At 44.2% G+C, this 19,057-nt stretch overlaps 1 protein-coding gene across 3 annotated transcripts in view; it reads right to left on the reverse strand.

The window, feature by feature from the left end:
• The window catches only part of Dok5 (docking protein 5), a 143,187-nt gene extending 125,246 nt beyond the window's left edge, over nucleotides 1-17,941 (reverse strand). For all 3 annotated transcript variants that reach the window (XM_042055102.1, XM_038331258.1, XM_038331257.1), the window contains exon 1: nucleotides 17,876-17,941. In XM_042055102.1, coding sequence (XP_041911036.1) covers nucleotides 17,876-17,941 — 66 coding nt within the window. The remainder of the gene's footprint in view (nucleotides 1-17,875) is intronic.
• Between the last annotated feature and the right edge of the window lie 1,116 nt (nucleotides 17,942-19,057).

The raw sequence follows: 19,057 nt of genomic DNA on the forward strand, positions 1-19,057 counted from the left end.
AACTCCCCCCCACCCCGTACCTCAGATCACCCCTGATGATGCACAGCATCTAGCAAAATGCAAACGCTGTGTAAATAGTTGTTATCCCGGGCTGTTTAGTAAATAACAACATGAGAAACATCTGCACTCTTCCAGCACAGGTGCAATATCACATCAGTCTCTTGGGTTCATGGTTGATTCCATGGATGAAGACCCCAAAGCTATGGAAGATGGGCTGTACGCTTTCTAGCAGATACTGCTGTTGGTGATATTCTACATATGTGCTACTCGCGATTGTAATAGACCTCTAACATTTAGGAGAAAGAGGATGTACTAAAATAATAATGTTTCATTAGTGTCATAGGTTTATATAATTCTTAGCATGGACAATGCATGCATACTCTTGGGCTGTGACATGTGCCTATGTAAGCACATGAATCCAAATCCTAGCTTTCCTCTCCATGTAATCTGGACCTGCCATTGCTCTCTTGATGAACACACTATGTAGAGAAACGGTTCACTGTGCCAATTTATGACATTGACAGAGATGTCACTGAAACCCCAAGCTACCAGTGCTCTTAATTAAAACAACATTAACAAGGCCACTAAATATAAAATGATACAGTTTGTCTCAGTCATCAAGATAGGAAAATGTTTTAGGCTGAGTAACTACACTATGGTGCCTCGTCACCTTTCCTGCTAAGGAAAACATCCGAAGGCTGTGACAAATGGAAGAATTTACATGTGGATGAGCATGCCCCGTCCAGTGACACTTTTGGAGGCAGACTTTAAGAACAACCCAAGATATGACTATATACCCATATCACACACACACACACACACACACACACACACACACACACCAAAATTTAAAAAAAAAACGCAGATTTTTTTCTTATGTAATTTTGAAAACGCAGGTTTACTAATAATTATTATGTCTCAGCCCATGGTCATAATATTTATTTATAAGACACTACAAAAAAGGGAGTGCAAACTGGGGAAGCAAATGCGTTGATAATGAAACAAGTAAGAGAGGACTCAGGGCTTAAGAGCACGGGCTGCATATGCAGAGGAACGGAGTTCAGTTCCCAGTACCCATGTCAGGCAGTCCACAGCTGCCTATAACTCCAGCACCATGGACTCTGATGTCCTCTTCAGGACCCAGTGAGCAACTACACACACACACACACACACACACACACACACCGGAAAACCAAAAGGAAGCCAAGACAGCTTTTGTCACTTTTGTGCCCCTCTACCTTCCGCCATAGGTGAACACAGCGTTCCTTCCCTCTGAGATGCAGCATCCAGGCGGCATCCTAGAAGCCGAGCCTGAACCAGACATCAACACCTTCAGCCCAGAACTGCGAGAAGTGACTTCCCTTTGGGTGCACCACCCGGGTCCTAGTGCTGCTCCATCTGCACTAACAGACTAAAGCAGCGTCGCGCTCCAACATCTACCTCTATGAGTATCTTATAAGAAGAGGGAAACAGAGATTCACAATCTGAAGTACTTGCATGTTTTTCAAAGGCACAGCCTGTTTAAATTCGAGATCTTAAATCGACAACGATCTTAGCCTGGGGCGGACATGAAGTCTTTGGTGTGGATTTCCCCCCTCATCATTTACTCAAGGCGCAATGGGTTCCTGGTGGTACACGCTCAGGAACACAGGGGAATAGTCAGTGAGGACGTACACTGAGATGGAAAATCTGCTTCTGGAAATCACTATAGGCTATGAAATGCTCCACATTGAGCCTTTGGTTCAGTTGTCAGAACACCCCAACATTTCACCTCTCTAAGAGAAGCCAAGAAACATGTACAAAACACAACCAAAGAGCTGTCTGCCACGTCACAGAGGTCTGTGACCTGAGGCCAGTGTGACAGACTGGATGACTTACAAACATGGGTCCTGGGGCTGAGGAGACGGCTTTATGGGTAAACGGCTTTCTGCACAAACATGGGGACATGTCACCATATTACAGCAGAAAGTCATGCATGGTGTCATGTGCCTCTGGCTACAGGGTTTGCCAGGTAAATTCAAGAAGATCCCAGGACTCACTGGCCAAAATGGTGAACTGTAGGTTTAGTGAGACATCCTGTCTCTAAGACATAAAGAAGAACAATAAAGACATATAATGTTCATGTCTGGTTTATATACATGTCCCACACTATACAAGCATGCCTCCCTCACACATACATACATGGATGCACATGCACAACACATACACAAATTGATGGTGATGATGATGATGTTGGTGGTGGTGGTGATGATAGTGGTGGTGATGGTGGTGATGATGATGGTGATGGTGGTGATGATGATGGTGGTGGTGGTGATGATGATGGTGGTGATGGTGATGGTGGTGGTGGTGATGATGATGATGATGGTGGTGATGATGATGATGATGATGGTGGTGGTGGTGGTGATGATGATGATGATGGTGATGATGATGATGAGGGTGATAATGTTCCTGAGAACCACTGTGGAGCTCTACAGAAGTCAGGAGGTCCTGGCCCCAGCTTCTGGAGAATTCACACTGAATCTCTCTGAGCTGTGTCAGTTTCTGCCAGTGATCTGTACTTCCCCCTTGACTTTAAAACTTGAACTCATGGCACTGAAACCCAGTGAAATCTTTGTGGCATGTGTGTGAAAGGAGTAGGGAGCCCTTAAAAATAGCTCCCATATCCTCTGCCAGCATTCGAATCATGTGCTGGTGTATTTCTCACCTTGAACCTTGAGGCAGATAAAAAGAGAACCATCATTTCTGAATTCGTATGCCTGACACTTATCTAAAATCAAAATTATAGAGGCTCTGAAGCATATGACCTTAGAGCACAGGAAACTGACCCATTTGTTGAGTTAATATTGGAGCAATAGACCAAAATTTTTTATTTTATATTATTAAAACTTCATCTGAAAATTAAGCTTTAATATTAAAGGCCAACAGGATATCCAGTTCTCCTGTCACACACTTGATCCTGTGAGTGACTCTCTTGATGAAATACATTTGACTTCAGAACTGTATTTCCGTATACTGGAAGAACTCCTTTAAGCTATGTACAGAGTAGCCAATCTCCCTAAAAGGTCACGCAGTAGCCTAGGAGATACTTCCACCTAAGGCTTTAATCTATATCAAAACATAATTCTGGTCAGCATACCTCTGTAAATCCAGCTGCCTACTGATGTACAAAAGTTCAAGCCTGAAAGTCAGAGTCACCCAAGGCACCCACAGTTATGAAAAGGAGAAACAAGTCAAATTCTCTCATCTCAGTGACTGGCATATTTAACAGTCAAATGCCCTGCCAGGAGGAAATGGAATTAAATCCAGGGACAACAGCATCTTCTTGCCCTCAGTCTCTCAGCAAGGCTCCGTGGGAAGGTGTTACCTGATGACCCAAGTGTGATTCCTGGAATCCACATGTGGAAGGAGAGAAGCATCTCTCAGAGGTTGTCCTCCGATGTCACAAGCATGTCATGACACGCATAATTAATCATTTTAATAAAGACAAAGCTAGTAAAGAGACTGGTGTGTTTTTTATTTCCATCTTATGAAAATTACAGAACTACTTGCTGGCTAGTTAACTAGTAGCAGGTTCGGAGGCCATGGGGATGGATTCTTCTTTATGATCAGTAGCATGTGAAGACAAAACCTGACTGCAAGACTGTGGCCAGGCAAAAGAAAGGGCCACACGGAGATGGGAGGCTCTGAAGGGCTTAGAAAGCCATTAACAGATAACTATCTAAATCTTCTGAGATTATGATCTGGCTGGAGGCTTTCTGGTCAGAACAGGAGATACTATTGCCTCCCTCTCATAAAAGTCAATCAAATGAGCCCACCAACCATCTGAACAGGAAGATGCCCCTCAGGAAAAGCCATCTGGAGACTTTAGAAGAACAGAAATCCTTAACATGCTAGTTGGTAAAACAATCTACCTGCCCATTGTCCAGCCTCATTCCTTGAGAATGCTCCACTCTCCCCGACGAAACACTCCACCCTTCCTCTGCCCCATTCTCCCCGGAGTTCCTCCGACAGAAGGACTGAACAGCCAAGGGGACTCCAGAGTGACAGAATCACTTCAGTTGTGAAAATCCTGTGTCAAATACAGGGAGGAGCCACAGGCCTGCAGCTCAGTCCTGGAGTCTGAGAGTGCTCCCAATGCCTCTGCAGAAGCATGAGTCAGATGGGTAGCATTTCAGCTACTCAGCAGCCTGCTGAGGATTGATCTTGGAAGGCAGGCTGACGTGCGAAGACACACACTGTCGAGCACTCTCAGAATAAGTAGTGCCTTGGAAGGAGTGGGGTGCACAGGTCAGTTATCAAACATTCTGCTGAAGTCTCCAGAGATCCTGTACCCCACCCATAAGTTTGCACACTCACAGAGTTGCTCCTGACTGGGGTTGTGGGGAGCGAAAGATGTGTGTCCTGGAGGAGGCACACTGTCGTACACACCCGTAGGTCAGGGCTAGTCACTGTCCGCCCTTGCACAGCTGGGCAGTGGGCTGTGTGATGCCAGCCTCAGGGGAAGGTTAACTATTTCCAGGTGATAATGGTGAAAGACCAGTCTTTCCCGATGGAAATACTGAGGAGAACATGGGTAAAAGCATGCAGTGGTTGGTCCTTCTGTAAAGGCCTGCTGGACATTAAGGAGCAAATTTCATAACCATGTATTACTGAATAACTACATGGGAATAAAGAAGTTAGAGAGAACCCCACTGAGCCCCTGTGGAGCTCACAGCCTAGTGAAGCAAAAATCATCAAAACATATCATTTAGGCCATCCATCAATGCTATACAGAAATGATGCAGGACAGCGTAGTCCAACAGAGCTCTCTACAGTGATGGAAATATTTTATATATGTGCTGTTAGTATGGTTGCCAATAGAGAGCCTCTGAGGCTATTTATAGCTTCAAATGGGTAGTTTCACAGAAATTTTTTGAAGTACTTTTTAAAAAGGAGATTGATGGATTGAGCAATTGGGTGAGTGGGTGATTGTGTGTGTGTGTGTGTGTGTGTGTGCGCGCGCGCGTGCGCTATGGAAGAAACATACCATGAGCCATAGCTTTACAACAGTAAGGACTAACAGTCAGTCATGGGTACAAAGAGTACAGTCTGGGAGAACTTAGGCTCTAATCATACAATTTATATAAATGTGCTTGACTGTGTAAGAGCAGCTTTCTGTTAGCTGTTCATCTCATCTGCGTGTTCAAACACGCCACCCTCTGTGGTCTGGGGGGTGGGGAAGAGAAAGTAGCTGAAGATGCCTATTATTAGTGGACTAATTAAAGAAATTGGGCAGAGGGGGCTGACAAAATGGCTCAGTGAGTAAAAGTGCTTGCAGCACACTCTTAAAGAACTGAGTTCAAATCCCAGAGCCCGTATGAAGTGGGAGTAAATAACTGAGAGCACAAAGTTGTCCTCTGACTGTCACAGGCATGCCACAGCACACACCCACCCATGTGTGTGCATACGACACACACACAAAATTAAGAAATGAAGAATCAATTTATAGCCAAATAAATTAATATTGACACCCATAACCTTTTGAAAAGTGCTCCAGTGTAAGTAGAAGGGGAAATAATATACCAGACATAAGAACAGAGTCTACTCGTAGAGCAAAAAATATGAACAAATTCCACTTGTTTGTTTCCCAGCTGCTCAGCGGCTCAGACCCGAAATAATCACACAGAAACTGCATTATTTAAATCACTGCTTGGCCCATTAGCTCTAGCTTCTTATTGACTAACTCTTACATCTTAATTTAACCCATCTCCATTAATCTGTACATCACCACGAGATCGTGACCTACCAGCAAAGTTTCAGCATGTCTGTCTCTGGCCGTGGCTCCATGGCTTCTCTCTAACCCCGCCTCCTTTCTCCCAGCATTCAGTTTAGTTGCCTCCTTTCTCCCAGCATTCAGTTTAGTTGCCCCTGCCTACCTAAGTTCTGCCCTGCTATAGGTCCAGAGCAGTTTCTTTATTAATTAACCAATCGTATTCACAGCATACAGTGGGGAATCCCACATCAATTTTATGTTTGTTGTCCTGTACAAGTTTGCAAGAATCTGCTGAGTCTGGCTGTCCTGGGAGGTGAGGCAGATCTACAGGGGTAAGGGTAGGGAAAGGGAGGGGTGGGGATAGGGACTCCTTTTCTTGTATTTGTATCACACACTTCTTCACCATGGATGTGTAATGTAAAGTATTAGCTACTTAAATAAACATAACTTCCATGTGAAAGTCATCCATTCTTCCTTGTGAAAAAAAACCAAAGTCCATCCCCCTTTCTCTCCCCTCTCCTCTCTTCTTACTTTTGTACTTTTCTTTTTTTATTTCTCAGAATCCATTTCTCCCCTTTTTTGTAACAGAAGGTAACTTTATGAATTCAAAATAAATGATAAACTAAGAGTTATCAGCCATCATTTAGGGTTGGACACAAGTCAAAGCTATTTTGGAGTAAAATCCAATATTTCTGTGCTATTTTGCACACATGGTAGACAGATATCCACACAGGCAAAGCTCCCATTCACATGATATAAATAAGTCAATAAATAAGTAAGTAGGCAAATAACAGCCAATGAGCATTAGTTGAGTGCCTACTATGAGTCAGGCCTTCGAGTAAGACAGAGAGACCGTTCTTTGTTGAAAAGTATATTACTATGCTTACTTTTGTATCTGAAGAGGCTTAAAAGAAGAGAAATTAGGTGATTGGTTTCAGTGTCAGTAAGTTGGCCAAATTGATCCGAGTGGAAAAAAAAAAGAGCGCTCGGTGATGAAGATGCAGGAGGACGATGCACTGCTCCCAATAAGCCTTCTGCTTGTGGACCTTACTTTAAAGTTGATACTGAAAGATAAAAAGAGCTATACCGTACCATATGCCTACCTCTCAGACATACATAGATATCCCATGGCATGTTTGCAGGTCTATAGGACAACAATGGATAGAAGAGAAGACTCAAAGATGAGCCCGAGTAAGTACCCAGTGAAGGAGATGCAATTTCAGAGATGGCCCCAGAACAATTGGACATCCACACACAAACAGGAACCTTGCCCTCTGCTTCGCTGAAAGGTAAAACTTGTCCTAGGAAAGACCACGCTATGGGCTAATGGGCTGGCCAAGTGACTCATTGTGTGAGGCACTTTCTGTGATGACCTGAGATCCGCCCTGGATCTGCGAGATGGAAGGAGACAACTTTCCAAGCTGTCCTCTGACCTCCTAATGCTTTCTCCCTCTCTCCCTCTCCCAGCCGCCCCCCCCCACATACACACACAAAATAAAATTAAGAAAAGAAATACACGGTTATGATGATGAAAGGGAACATTACAGACTGTGAGAATCTATCCACTAGCCACAAATCTGGAGACATTTGCATGCAGACTACACGAAGAACTCTCCAAACCTAACGGTGAAAAGACAACCCAAGCATTCTCCTTACAAATGTACACAAACAGCAAAGAAGAACACAACAAGGCAGTCAACAGTACTCCCGCTCAGAGAAATGCACGCAAAAATTATAGGCAGCATCTCTACACACCCACAAGGATGGCCAGAGTAAACTAAAGGCACCATCAGCTCCTGGAGGGGATGCAGAGACGTGGGTCACTCACACACCACTGGTATGAATGCAAAAGCAGCAAGAGTACTTGATGCTTGTCAAATCAAGAGGAGTAAGAATTGCTAGGAGACACGCAATGGTCTTAAACATGTGCACACACACGGGCACACACACATTTATATTATGTTATATATAAACATGTATATGGATAAACACATATACATAATTCTATTTTATTCTGTTCCAAGGAACCCTGCCTAATAAAGTTTCAAGCAACCAAATCTACAACTACCACCCAACCTGGCACTGGTACTCCTGAGTATCTCAATGCGGTTATGAAAACTTACATTCATACAATGTCCTGCACATAAAAGTCTCGTCAGTCCTCTCTATCCACCCAATCTGGACAGAGCCCAGAGGTCCTTCAACAAGTGAAAGGTCCAAAGGACCTCCGACCCATCAATACCATAGAGTGCCACCTAGAATCCGGCAGCATCCTGAGAAAACTGAATGACTCCCCAGACAATGGACCATGAGTCAAACCAGGCCCTTCCCCAAAGGATCCCTAAGGTTTTCTTCTGAAAATGACAGAATTAGAGCTGGGTTGGTGGTGTCAAGAGTTTGAGACCATGGGGAAGTGAGGGGCAACCTTGAAGAACTCTGCCATTGGCTGGAACCTCATGACATCACCAGGCCCACTCGGCCTCCACCTCCCATCTCACCATGCCGGGATTTCAGGTAGTGTAGGTTCTGGGGATTTGGATTCAGGCCCTCACTCTCACAAGCAAGGCTCTTTAACCATTGTGTCAATTCCCCGGCCCTCCACCTTGATTCTTTACAGCTTCATGTGAGTCTACAATTATCTAAAAATAAAAGTCTCCACTGAAAACAGATGAGATCATGATTTTTTTTGGACAGGGTCTGGGGTCGGCCTAGGGCAGGAAGGTTCACAGGTGTGGCCCTTCACCGCAAAGAAGTTTGCCAAATCTTGTCCCCTCAGGCTGGCTCAGAACTCCATCAGAGCACAACACACACCAACTCAGAGGCTTAGAACTCTAGTAAAGTAGGAGGGCCCACAAATGCTCCACAAAGCAGCTTCCAAATCTTTACCCAAACACCACCCGGCCGCATGCTAGAGAGAGGAGCTATTTTAATTCCTGCGCTCACACGCATCTCGTGGCATTTCAAAATTCACAACTTCATTTTAAATCCCACAGGAATGGGGGCGGAGGAGAACGGCAACCTCATCTTCTCCTGGCTCAGGCTCCCCAAAGGTTTGAGCTCCATCCAACTGGAGCCAAAATTGTAGAGTAAGAGGAAACTCCAGCACAGCCTCCTGCATTCCCCATGTGTGGGAAAGTGGGGCTATCTCTGCCTATCCTTGAGGATGGGGGCTATCTTTGGCTATCATTGCCACCCATAGCTGACTGATCATTCACAGCGGTTGACCTTTGAACACTGTGAATGTATAAACGACCAGTTGACGGCACAAGCTTTTAAGTCAGACCGTCAGTTTGCAGAGGACGATGACCGAGCTGTGCAGTTTGAAGTGGTTCTCAGGGAGACACAACACTGGTGAGCACTCCGTGGACATTTGACAGATAATAATGAGCACAGATGCCTCTCCCCTGGGAAACAAATTCTTAAAGCACCGAAGGCAAATTACTCCTCGTCGAAAATGGCAAGGTCGCCTAAAAATAAATATTGTTCGTCACCTAATGGATATAATTTTAAAAACATGCTGGCAGATGTCTGGATATCATTGTATCAGTAACTTGGTTTATGTCTCCATACAAAGCCATTAAATCGGTCATTCATTGCTAAATCTATCTGGGTGATGAAAATTAAAAGCCAAGTACATGCGCAATTAATCATATCTTTCATGAGGACTGAGATGGCAGCTGGAAAGCTATCCTTATGTGGAAATTGTGTCAGTAAATGGAGTTGGATGGAGCCAGAACACTGAAGGATTTTCCCCACACTGCATGCAGAGGGTCTACCTGAACTTTCATTTCACGTTGGCAAACTTCACCCAAAAGCCCCTCTGTCCTATAGAGAGCCAACTATTTTACAGATCTTACTGGATATTGTATTTGCCCGGGAAGGTGCCTCAGTACGTATCAGAAAGTCATCAGGTGACCCTAATCTATTTATCGGATCTTCATGTGATGACCCTTAGTTTTCAAGTATTATAGTTTAAATGTGAAACACCTCCACTAGCTCATCTGTAAGGACACGTGCCCCATGTTGGAGCATTGCTTCAGGAGGTTGTAAAACATTTGGGGCTATGCGGCCAACTGGCATTAGGCCACTCAGGGTGGCCTCTGAAGGTCCAGCTCCACTTCCTGACTGAGTGCCTTGCTTCCTGAAGCTGCCTCTTTTGTGTTCCTGCTACTACAGGCTGCTATACCCCCACTACCATGCCTCCCTTGCCACTGCAGACTGCAGCCTCTGAGCCAGGAGCCAAAATAAATCATCCGTCCCCTGAGCTGCTTCTGTGATTTGGTCCCAGTGGCAAGAGGTCATCAAATATATCTGGGCACTGTAACAAGTGAGTCAAAAATCTAAAACTCTTAAATGAAATATGATATGCTTTGTGGGATAGTGGGCCAAGTGAAACAGGGAAATGAAGGGGTGAAAAAAATATGTTTCCCCCAAATCTGCCCATTCCCTGTCTGCTTTTCAAGACACCTAAATTAAGAGGAAAATCTCCTGGCCCCGCAGGTTCATTCAAACTGGCATTTTAAGGAGAAGTGCATTTCCTTTGGAGGCATTATGGACATTTATGCAAATAATGTGGAAAATTGTATAAAGGCAAATGTTCCTTCTGTCCCTAGCATCAGCGGCCAGTGGTATTTGTGCGTGTACATAAACTATCCCTTGAACGTTAAATGGGTTCTTTTACCTAAACAATAGCTTTGAAGAGAAGACTTAGTGCGGTAAAGGCTAGGAAAATAATAACGACCCAAGTGCTGCCATCTCTCCCAGCAGTAATTGTAGGACTGAACACAGTCTGGTAATAAATATTAATTGGGTTTTCTCTGTGCTAAGTGTTGAGCCCCTCATGATGATCACGTATTAGGTAGATATCGAGAGTCTCTGTTCTTACAGAATAATCAGGCTGGTAAATATTTTAAAGCTCACACCAAGTCCTAGTCATCCTGCTGGGATTTTTAATGCACCCTTATATCAGAGGCAACAGCCACAGGAACCTTCTTCAATCCGTTCTCTAAAAGTCTTCATTGAGTGTCTGCTATAGTGAGCAGAGAGAGAAATCCTATGCCCTGGAGGTGGGGGGAGGGTACACAAGTAATAAGTAATATACAGGCTAAAATGTGCAAGGTAGTAAGACTTGAAAGAAAAAAGTCTACAGATACAGATGCAGTGAGGGAAAAACAAGAATACTTGGAAAGGTCTCACTGAGAAGGTGAGAGGGGAGCACAGGAGAGGGGGAACTAGGAAACACCTGGGAAGCAGCATGAGGGGCAGGGAGGAGCAGGAACAAACACAAGGTGGTCAGTGGAGGACTCAGCTGCAGGGAACACAGTGTTGAGCAAGAATGGAACGAAGATAAAGACTGGGGATGCTGCAGGCAACTACTACAATGCTACAAAGAGGAGGAAAGAATGGAGCTTCGACCAGAGTGGTATCTATAGACAATTAGATTCTAGGAGACAGAGTCTAGATAGATCTCAAAGACTGAGCCCACAAGGTCTCTTGATGGGCTGGCTGTAGTGGTGCAAGACAAGGAAAAAAGAGATATGGTGCCCAATTTCCTTGGATTTTGGCTTAGGATTGATTTTGCCAGAGCAGCCACAAAACACTGCCTAGTGGCTAAGATGAAGATAACGTCAGCGGAAGCAAGTACGTGTAAGCCAATCAAGGTTGTACGTGCAGTAAGCTTATGGCCTCCTGGGCCGTCCATTGGAGAGGCGAGCAGACAGAGAACTGGCCAGAGTGGAGCTTAACTGGTCTGTGCCGATAAGTTGTTAGATATTGGAAAAGAAAGGTTATTTAAACACTAAGTCGTTGAGGAACTGCGTGTCCATAAGGAAAATAGGTCTAAATTTAAGCTCTGAGAATTGCACTGTGGATCAGCCAGGATAATTATGGATAGAAAACTCTCTCCATTGCAAGGAAACAAACCAAATGAAGATCTGAATGTAATCCATCTAAATAACACACTTAGCGGGTTAATGACGCAGACACCGCCTGTTCCACTCATCTAAGAAATCTCGAGATTCTTTTGAGAATTAGGTAATTATAGATAGCTGTTCCCCTCCTCCTCCTCAACTCCCCAAATAGAAACATCCACATTCCTGAACAAATATTGCACCCAGGGCACAGCCTGAGACCTGGAGCAACCAGTGCAGATGACTCTAGGGACAGACATGAAGACACAGAAAGCTCTCAATTAAATGAGCTGAACTTCATTTGGCTTTCTGATGTTCAAAGCAAAGAGTAGGTTAATACCTACTGTGATTGCTTAGGACCAAGTTTAGGACTTTCATTGAAGGTGCCCCGTCTATGACCCACTCATAGAAGTGAACTTGCTTCCTATACATTGACAAATTGCCTAGTTATAGCTTCCTGTCTTATTTACATTATAAACCATATTACATACATATTTATTTGCATATATTTTGTAAGAACATTATCCAAATGAAAGAAATAGTTATAGCTAAATAAATTCCACCACAAAAGAATTTTCACTGAATGAGAATGAAGATATTTACCCTGATTTAAACATTTAAACCACAAACAAATCAAAGCACAACATGGTACCAGAAATATGGACACTTTCATGTTTTGATGTATTCTGCAGCTCTTTTAAGAGGTCCTGCTACGAAACACTTAAATGGCGTTGATAAAAGCTGACTGCATGCTTGTTTGTTTTCAGCCATAGCAGGAAAAAAGTTGTGCTGTTTAAAAATGCTGGCGTTCTGGTCTGTACTGCCAGGATAAACTCTGACTCTTTCAAGCAGGCCGTCCTGACTGTTGTTTGACACTGTTGCAGCTTGCTTGCTGGCAGGGACCTTGAAATGCCATAGAGTTGTGGCGATAAACATGGCTTCTGCGGGTACCTCCGCCATGAGGCTGGAAAGCTAAGGAATGGGCTGGATCTAGCTGTCAAAGCCACGTCTTTAATCCTACTTATATTGCTTGATAAATTAAAGACCCGTGTGGTCAGAAAAAGAGAGATATACAGTAAAGAGAGATTCAAAGACAAAGAAAACCTCTAAATGGTTTGCAGTGAGTTAAAAATACATGCAGGCTAAAAGTTAAAGTTCTTACAGTTAAAAAAAAGAGAAAGAAAGAAAGAAAGAAAGAAAGAAAGAAAGAAAGAAAGAAAGAAAGAAAGAAAGAAAGAAAAAGGAAGTAGTTTGTTGTGGTGGTATACACCTTTAATCCCAACACTTGGGAGGCAGAGGTAGATTGACCTCTGTGACTTCAAGGTGTGGCAGGACACACCTTTAATCCGAATGCCTGGGAGGCAGATCTCTGTGAGTTCAAGGTGTTGTAGCACACACCTTTAATCCCAGCACTGGGGAGGCAGAGACAGACGGATTTCTGAGAGTTCAAGGACAGCCTGGTCTACAGAGTTATTCCAGGACAAAGATATACAGAGAACCTGTCTCAAAAAATAAAAGTAAAAATAAACGAAATAGAGGTTAAAATAAAGCCGTACAAAGATGGAAAATATACAGAGAATCTTGATACTGTATACTATTATGCTCTCTTTGAATTGTTTGAATGCTGAGGAAGGAGAAACAGCTGCTAAAAGATATTTGTTTGTAAATGCTGCTGAACTAATCCAAGAAAGATATCTTGAAAATACCTTGACTTCAGAATTTGGATCTAAGGATATGATACTTTGGAAAAGAGATTCTTCTTTTGTTTTTACAGAAAATGAGACTCTGTGGATTGCTTCTATCCCAATATGGTATGATAGACCACGCCCTCCTGAAAGGTTGCCGTGAACACCTTCAGAAAATTACTTTACCCAACTGATGACTGAGATGAACCTGGCACACAGGTTACACCATGAAAGATCTGATTAACAGCGCCCCCATTCAGCATGAAGCAGTTTGGAGAGAAATAACTGCGCCCATATTCCCAAATATTGTTTATAAGTGTTCTTTTACATTTAAAGGGGGATATGATATGGAGATGAATAATTTGCATTGATATGGATTTTGCTTTAGTGATTTAAATTTAAAGTAAATTTTGTTATATGTATGTGTATTTCTGATACTGATTAATGTATTGTGATTGTGTAGTTCATTTAAAAATGTAATGTATATAGGTTGTTAATGGATAGTTATCAATAATATTAAAACCTGTAGTTATGTTAGTTAGATTTTCTAGCTATATAGAGATATTTTAAGTTACATAGGCATTCTTCATATCTTTCAAAGACTACAGAATATCGCATTTTAGATGTTTTAATAACTTAGGACTGTTCATGACAATGAGACGTGTCTGCTCCTGGCAGCACCAATCTACTTCAAGAAGATGATGGGCATCGAAGAGGATCCTTATTGAGTTTGATAGCCATTTGGGCAAGAAACTGCTTTTGCCTGGACTATTGCATAAACTGAACACAGAGAACCCTCAGAGAGAGGACTGCTGAACTTGCCTATAGGTGAGATGATCTCTCTGGGTTCCTGATTCATGAAAGAGTCTTCGAGTAGTAGTAGTTCCTGATTCATGAAAGAGTAGTCATTCTGTGGGACACAGCAGATAGTGACTGAACTGTCTTTGAAATTTCCTGCTTCATGGGAAAGTCTGTTGGATACTGTGGGCCTATAGGCTGAAGATAGATGCCCCTACAATACAAAAGAACTTTGGGTGACTGTCCAGGCAGCAAGATGTCTCTGTCATTTCTAGAGTTTTGAAAATAGCTTACTTCTTGTTCACCTAGGTAATATTGTGTTCTTTTGGAGTCTTTGATGGAGTTGAAGAATAGATAGATAGTTATAGTTTTCCTTAGTTATGATAAAAGATAAAGTAGATATAAATACTGTAACTGTAATTCTTACTTGATAACTTGTTATATGTAATTTTACTATGTTAAAGTTAAAGCCTTTCTTTTTATTGTTTAAACAGAAAAAAGGGGAAATGATGTGGGAGAGTCTTCTGTTTGAGTTGATTTCATTGGATAATAAAGAAACTGCCTGGCTCATTTGATAGACCGCCCCTTAGGTGGGTGGAGTAGACAGAACAGGAAGAAGGAAGTGAGGTAGATGGCTCAGTCAGACACTACGCCTCTCCTAAGTTAGACAGACTGCCATGCCTCTCCTCAGAGAGAAGCCAGACGCGAGGAGCTCCAGCCCAAGATGGACGTATGCTAGAAACTAAATGGTAAGGCACCACTTCGTGGTGCTACACAGATTATTAGATATGGGTTAATCAAGATGTGAGTAAGAGGCTGAAAATAATGGGCCAGGCAGTATTTAAAAGAATACAATTTGTGTGTTGTTATTTTGGGGCATAAGCTAGTCAGGAGGCTGAAAGCAGGGTGGCGGGAAGCCGGCCCACAGCTCCACACTACAGTATTCATTAGAGTAAATTTAAATGTAAATAGTAATAATGATAAAATATGCCTTTGGACACGATCGGACAGAAAAGCAAGGAAATCAGTGATCCTTAGATGCGTCTGGCAGCCTTAACTCGTCTTTGATTACATTAAAGATAGCACTGCAATCAGAATCAATGCCATGCACTTTCTCTGCACGTGCACATTATTATCTTATTTCATGGTCCCCAGACCATCTCTAATCTAAATAGCATACACTGTATAGATTGGAAAACTGAAGCCAAGGAAGGTCAAAGGTCGCAGACCTAATGAGTCAAACAAGCAGAATTCATTCCTATCTTGTTATCATATCTTTCCCCAAACCTGGGAACATTCTTTGACACAACAGCTGCTTACCATGAAATGCAGTTTACTTGTTTAATTATAAACACTCCCAGACATGACTCTCCTCCACAGACGCTTGTCTGGATTCCTTTATTAAAGCCATTGTCATATTAGTTTACTGATTGCAAGGTCATCCTTCACTGAATGGTCCCTGGGTGTATCAACATATACTCTCTGCCTGCTGACTAGCTCTCTGGGACTCACACAGTGCCTAGAAAACACACGTCGAGTACTAATCCAGGCTCGAGAAAGCCTGGCATAAGACTATCAACATGCCCGACTTGGGACACCAGGTCCTCATTGTCACTTCCTCCCACAAGAAGCCCCCACCTTTGCAAGGGTCATTCTACCAAAACTTTAGTTGGCACCCAGTTTTGACAACAATGTCACCAGCCTTCTTTGTAAGTTATAGCAAAAGATCATCTTAGCAGGCTGGCCTACTGGTCGAACCAAGGTTGACAAATAAGGCCTGTTTTACATCTCCTGACTTTTCTATCTGTGAGTGAAATCATAATGCAACGAATATTCTAGTGTATATTTGAGTAAACACAGCCCAAATGACTCCATCTTGAGAAGCTGGACTATCCAAAATACTGTAAATATAAACCGAATGCAAACTAGACTCTGTTTCCTCTCCTTTTGCCTCTAATATCCATCCAAAATTTGTTGGCATGCCCACAATACTATACTGTGTCAATTAGAGTAATATAGGAAGAAGACATGAAAGTGATGTTAACCAGTTTTTCCTATAAATCACCCTTGTCAGGATTTGGCGTCAACCCTGATCCTCATAAATAATTCATATCCTGTGCATTAATAATGCATGTCCTCTTCCTGTTGGAATGCTCTCTAGCATGGGATGAATGTCTAGTCCCAATCCCTTCCATTGACATGATGGAATAAATGCAAGCTCAGGATGTGGCTTTCTAAGGCTCTCTTTAAAACTGTAACACTTGGCTACCCACCAGATCATAAAAAGTAGGATACTCTTGGGATTTCTTCTGCTTCACGTGGAAGTCACTCAGCTGGGAACCCCAGAGAGAATCAACAAGACTGTAGCCAAACCAGTAAGGTCAGTTAGTTCTGTTACCATTCTCCTCAGTGCTGCATTTACAACAGTCACGGACACAGAACTTTACTGTTCAAACAGAGTAACCAGCAAAGGGTGGGGGAAGCAAAAAAAGAAACAGGCCAAGGGAACCAGAGTTTTATAACAATCCAGGATGTTTCTCCCCAGCAGACAATCCTCTCCAGCGTCGTTTGCTACTGAGAAATTTCTTTTATTCTCAATTAAATTAAAGGCACGTGTTTTTAAAGTCCAGAGACCAAATAAAAGAACAGTAGTGAACTTCACATATCTGTGGAGAAAGATATTCAATGGATCACTCACTCAAGCTGGGCCATTGATACTTGCACTAACACCAGCCGTCATTGCTAAGTAAACTTATTTCCCATCCCTGCCTCAAACCCAGCCTCTGGCAAATGAAAACCAACAAAAACAACCACAGTGTTTGACACATGGCAAGAAGAAATGTGGCAACACACACACACACACGTTTATATATTCTAGTATCCTCCCCTCCCTAAAGATGGTACCACACTTAAAACTCAAAGATAGGCAGGATGGTTTTCTCCTAACGTGCCCCCAACGAGAAGAGAGAGAGAGAAAGAGAGAGAGAGAGAGAGAGAGAGAGAGAGAGAGAGAGAGAGAGAGAGAGAGAGAGAGAGAGAGAGGGGGAATCTTAAAAGGGGAGGCACTGGGATTCTTTTCCTTCCTTCCTTCCTTCCTTCCTCCCTCCCTCCCTTCCTTCTCTCCTGCTCCTATTCCAGGATCTCTACACCTGCACCATGTTCCACATGAAATGATCTTCCAATGGGACTCAGAATGTGAATTCTAAAATGCAGAAACCCACAGCCCAAGCTCAAGAACAGGGACCTGGTACCTGAGAGTTGGCCCTGTCCAAGGCCAGCTCTCTCCACCTCTGCTAACACCTGAGCCAGGGAGCAGAGTCCCTGAGACAGGAGAGTCACTGTCCTTGATCCCCCTCAGGGCATCTGCCCTCTGTCCTGGCCTCCATCCACCCCCTGGAAAAGTTAAGTTGGCACGAGTGAGACGCTGGTAGGGGACGTCCGGCAGGCTCAGCACCATGCCGGACTTTCCAGACACAGCACCCATGGCTACCGGGAAATATTTATTCCAAGTCAACTGGCTCTGGTGGCCACCGTTAGAAAGTCAAGCCATCCGAGAGATAAAGATAGCTCCATGACATACCCAGACGCTGGCGCTAGCGCCGCAGTCACAGTAGCCTGGGATGTTGGCTGCAAGAGCCACCGTGCAAGGCAAGTCCCCAGCGCGGGGATGCTGGCTGCAGACACAGACCCTGAAGTCGCGAGCAGGGAGCACGGAAAGGATGAATACGTACCCCTAGGCGTCTGCTCCGGATCCTCACGTACCCCTGCTTCACAATGTCATTAAAATTGGAAGCCATCCCAGACAGACAGCAACCCTGCTGCCCCCAGAGCCTGCAAAGCGCCCTGAGTGGCTTCGAGGAGGGATGTGGGGAGGGTCAGGACAGAGAGTGAGGGAGTGAAAGTTGACAAGGCGATGCAGTGAGACCGGACGTCAGAAGGCGCACATCGCTTCCCTGTCTCCCCAAAGCCTGAAAGTGGGCGGCCGCCGGCGCCCAGCAGCCACTTTGGGGGAGAGTGGCGGGGAGGCGAGACTGGAGCGCGGCGTCAGCTGACTGGGTGGCAGCCTGCCAGGAGGAGGAGCCGCTCCAAGGAGGAGGAGGAGGACCTGAAAGGAGGAGGAAGAGAGGCGAAGGAGGAGGCAGAGACGGCCCAGAAGAAGGAGCACCGGTGTCCCCTCCCGCGGCCTCCGCCCACCTGGCTCCCAGCTGCCCTGATCCCACCTCCTTTCCCCAAGAGCGCGCTCCGCCCTCCCAGCGCGTTACTGCGACCCTCAGGGACGAAGCTCCCAGTCCTGGCCTGTCTTTAGAGAGCAGACATCGGACTCTTGAACCAGCTGTGTGTGCCCCAACCTGTCTCTTCAGCCCTATCTTTTCCCCAGAAGAGCTAATTAAGGGTGTGTCTGTATCCAAGGAGACTGAGCTGAGCGGTTTACCTGTGACCTAGAGAGAGCCATCTCTGAGGCTTGTGTGCAGCTCTACAATGAGGACTCCCTGCTGTCAAGCCCTAGGCTTCTATCAGTTGTCCCTATCTCTTGTTTAAGTCTGCCTTCCCACTAGGGCTGTAAGTTTCCTAGGAGCTGATTCTTGCCACTGGCCTGTCCTCAGACCCTGGCCCTGTGTAGGTGATCAATAAATTTTAGGACTTTATTAAGGTGGCTAGCATGTAGCACACACTGCTCTGTCCTTTGTATGCATTGACTAAGTTCAGCTTTGAACCCATTAAGGTGTGGCCGCTTTTGTGTAATTACCAAGCTCCTAGGGAAATCTCCGTAACCTGACAATACACCTGTCCCGGTAAAAATTGTAAATACTCCGAGAACGCTAAGATGGATGGGAATATGAAGGATTGAGTCCTGCTCCTGATCCCATGACCTTCCTTAAGCAAAGTTGCAACGTTAAGCTGACCACTGCTGA

Source organism: Arvicola amphibius, chromosome 5 (assembly GCF_903992535.2).
Source record: "Arvicola amphibius chromosome 5, mArvAmp1.2, whole genome shotgun sequence".
Taxonomy (NCBI): Eukaryota; Metazoa; Chordata; class Mammalia; order Rodentia; family Cricetidae; genus Arvicola; species Arvicola amphibius.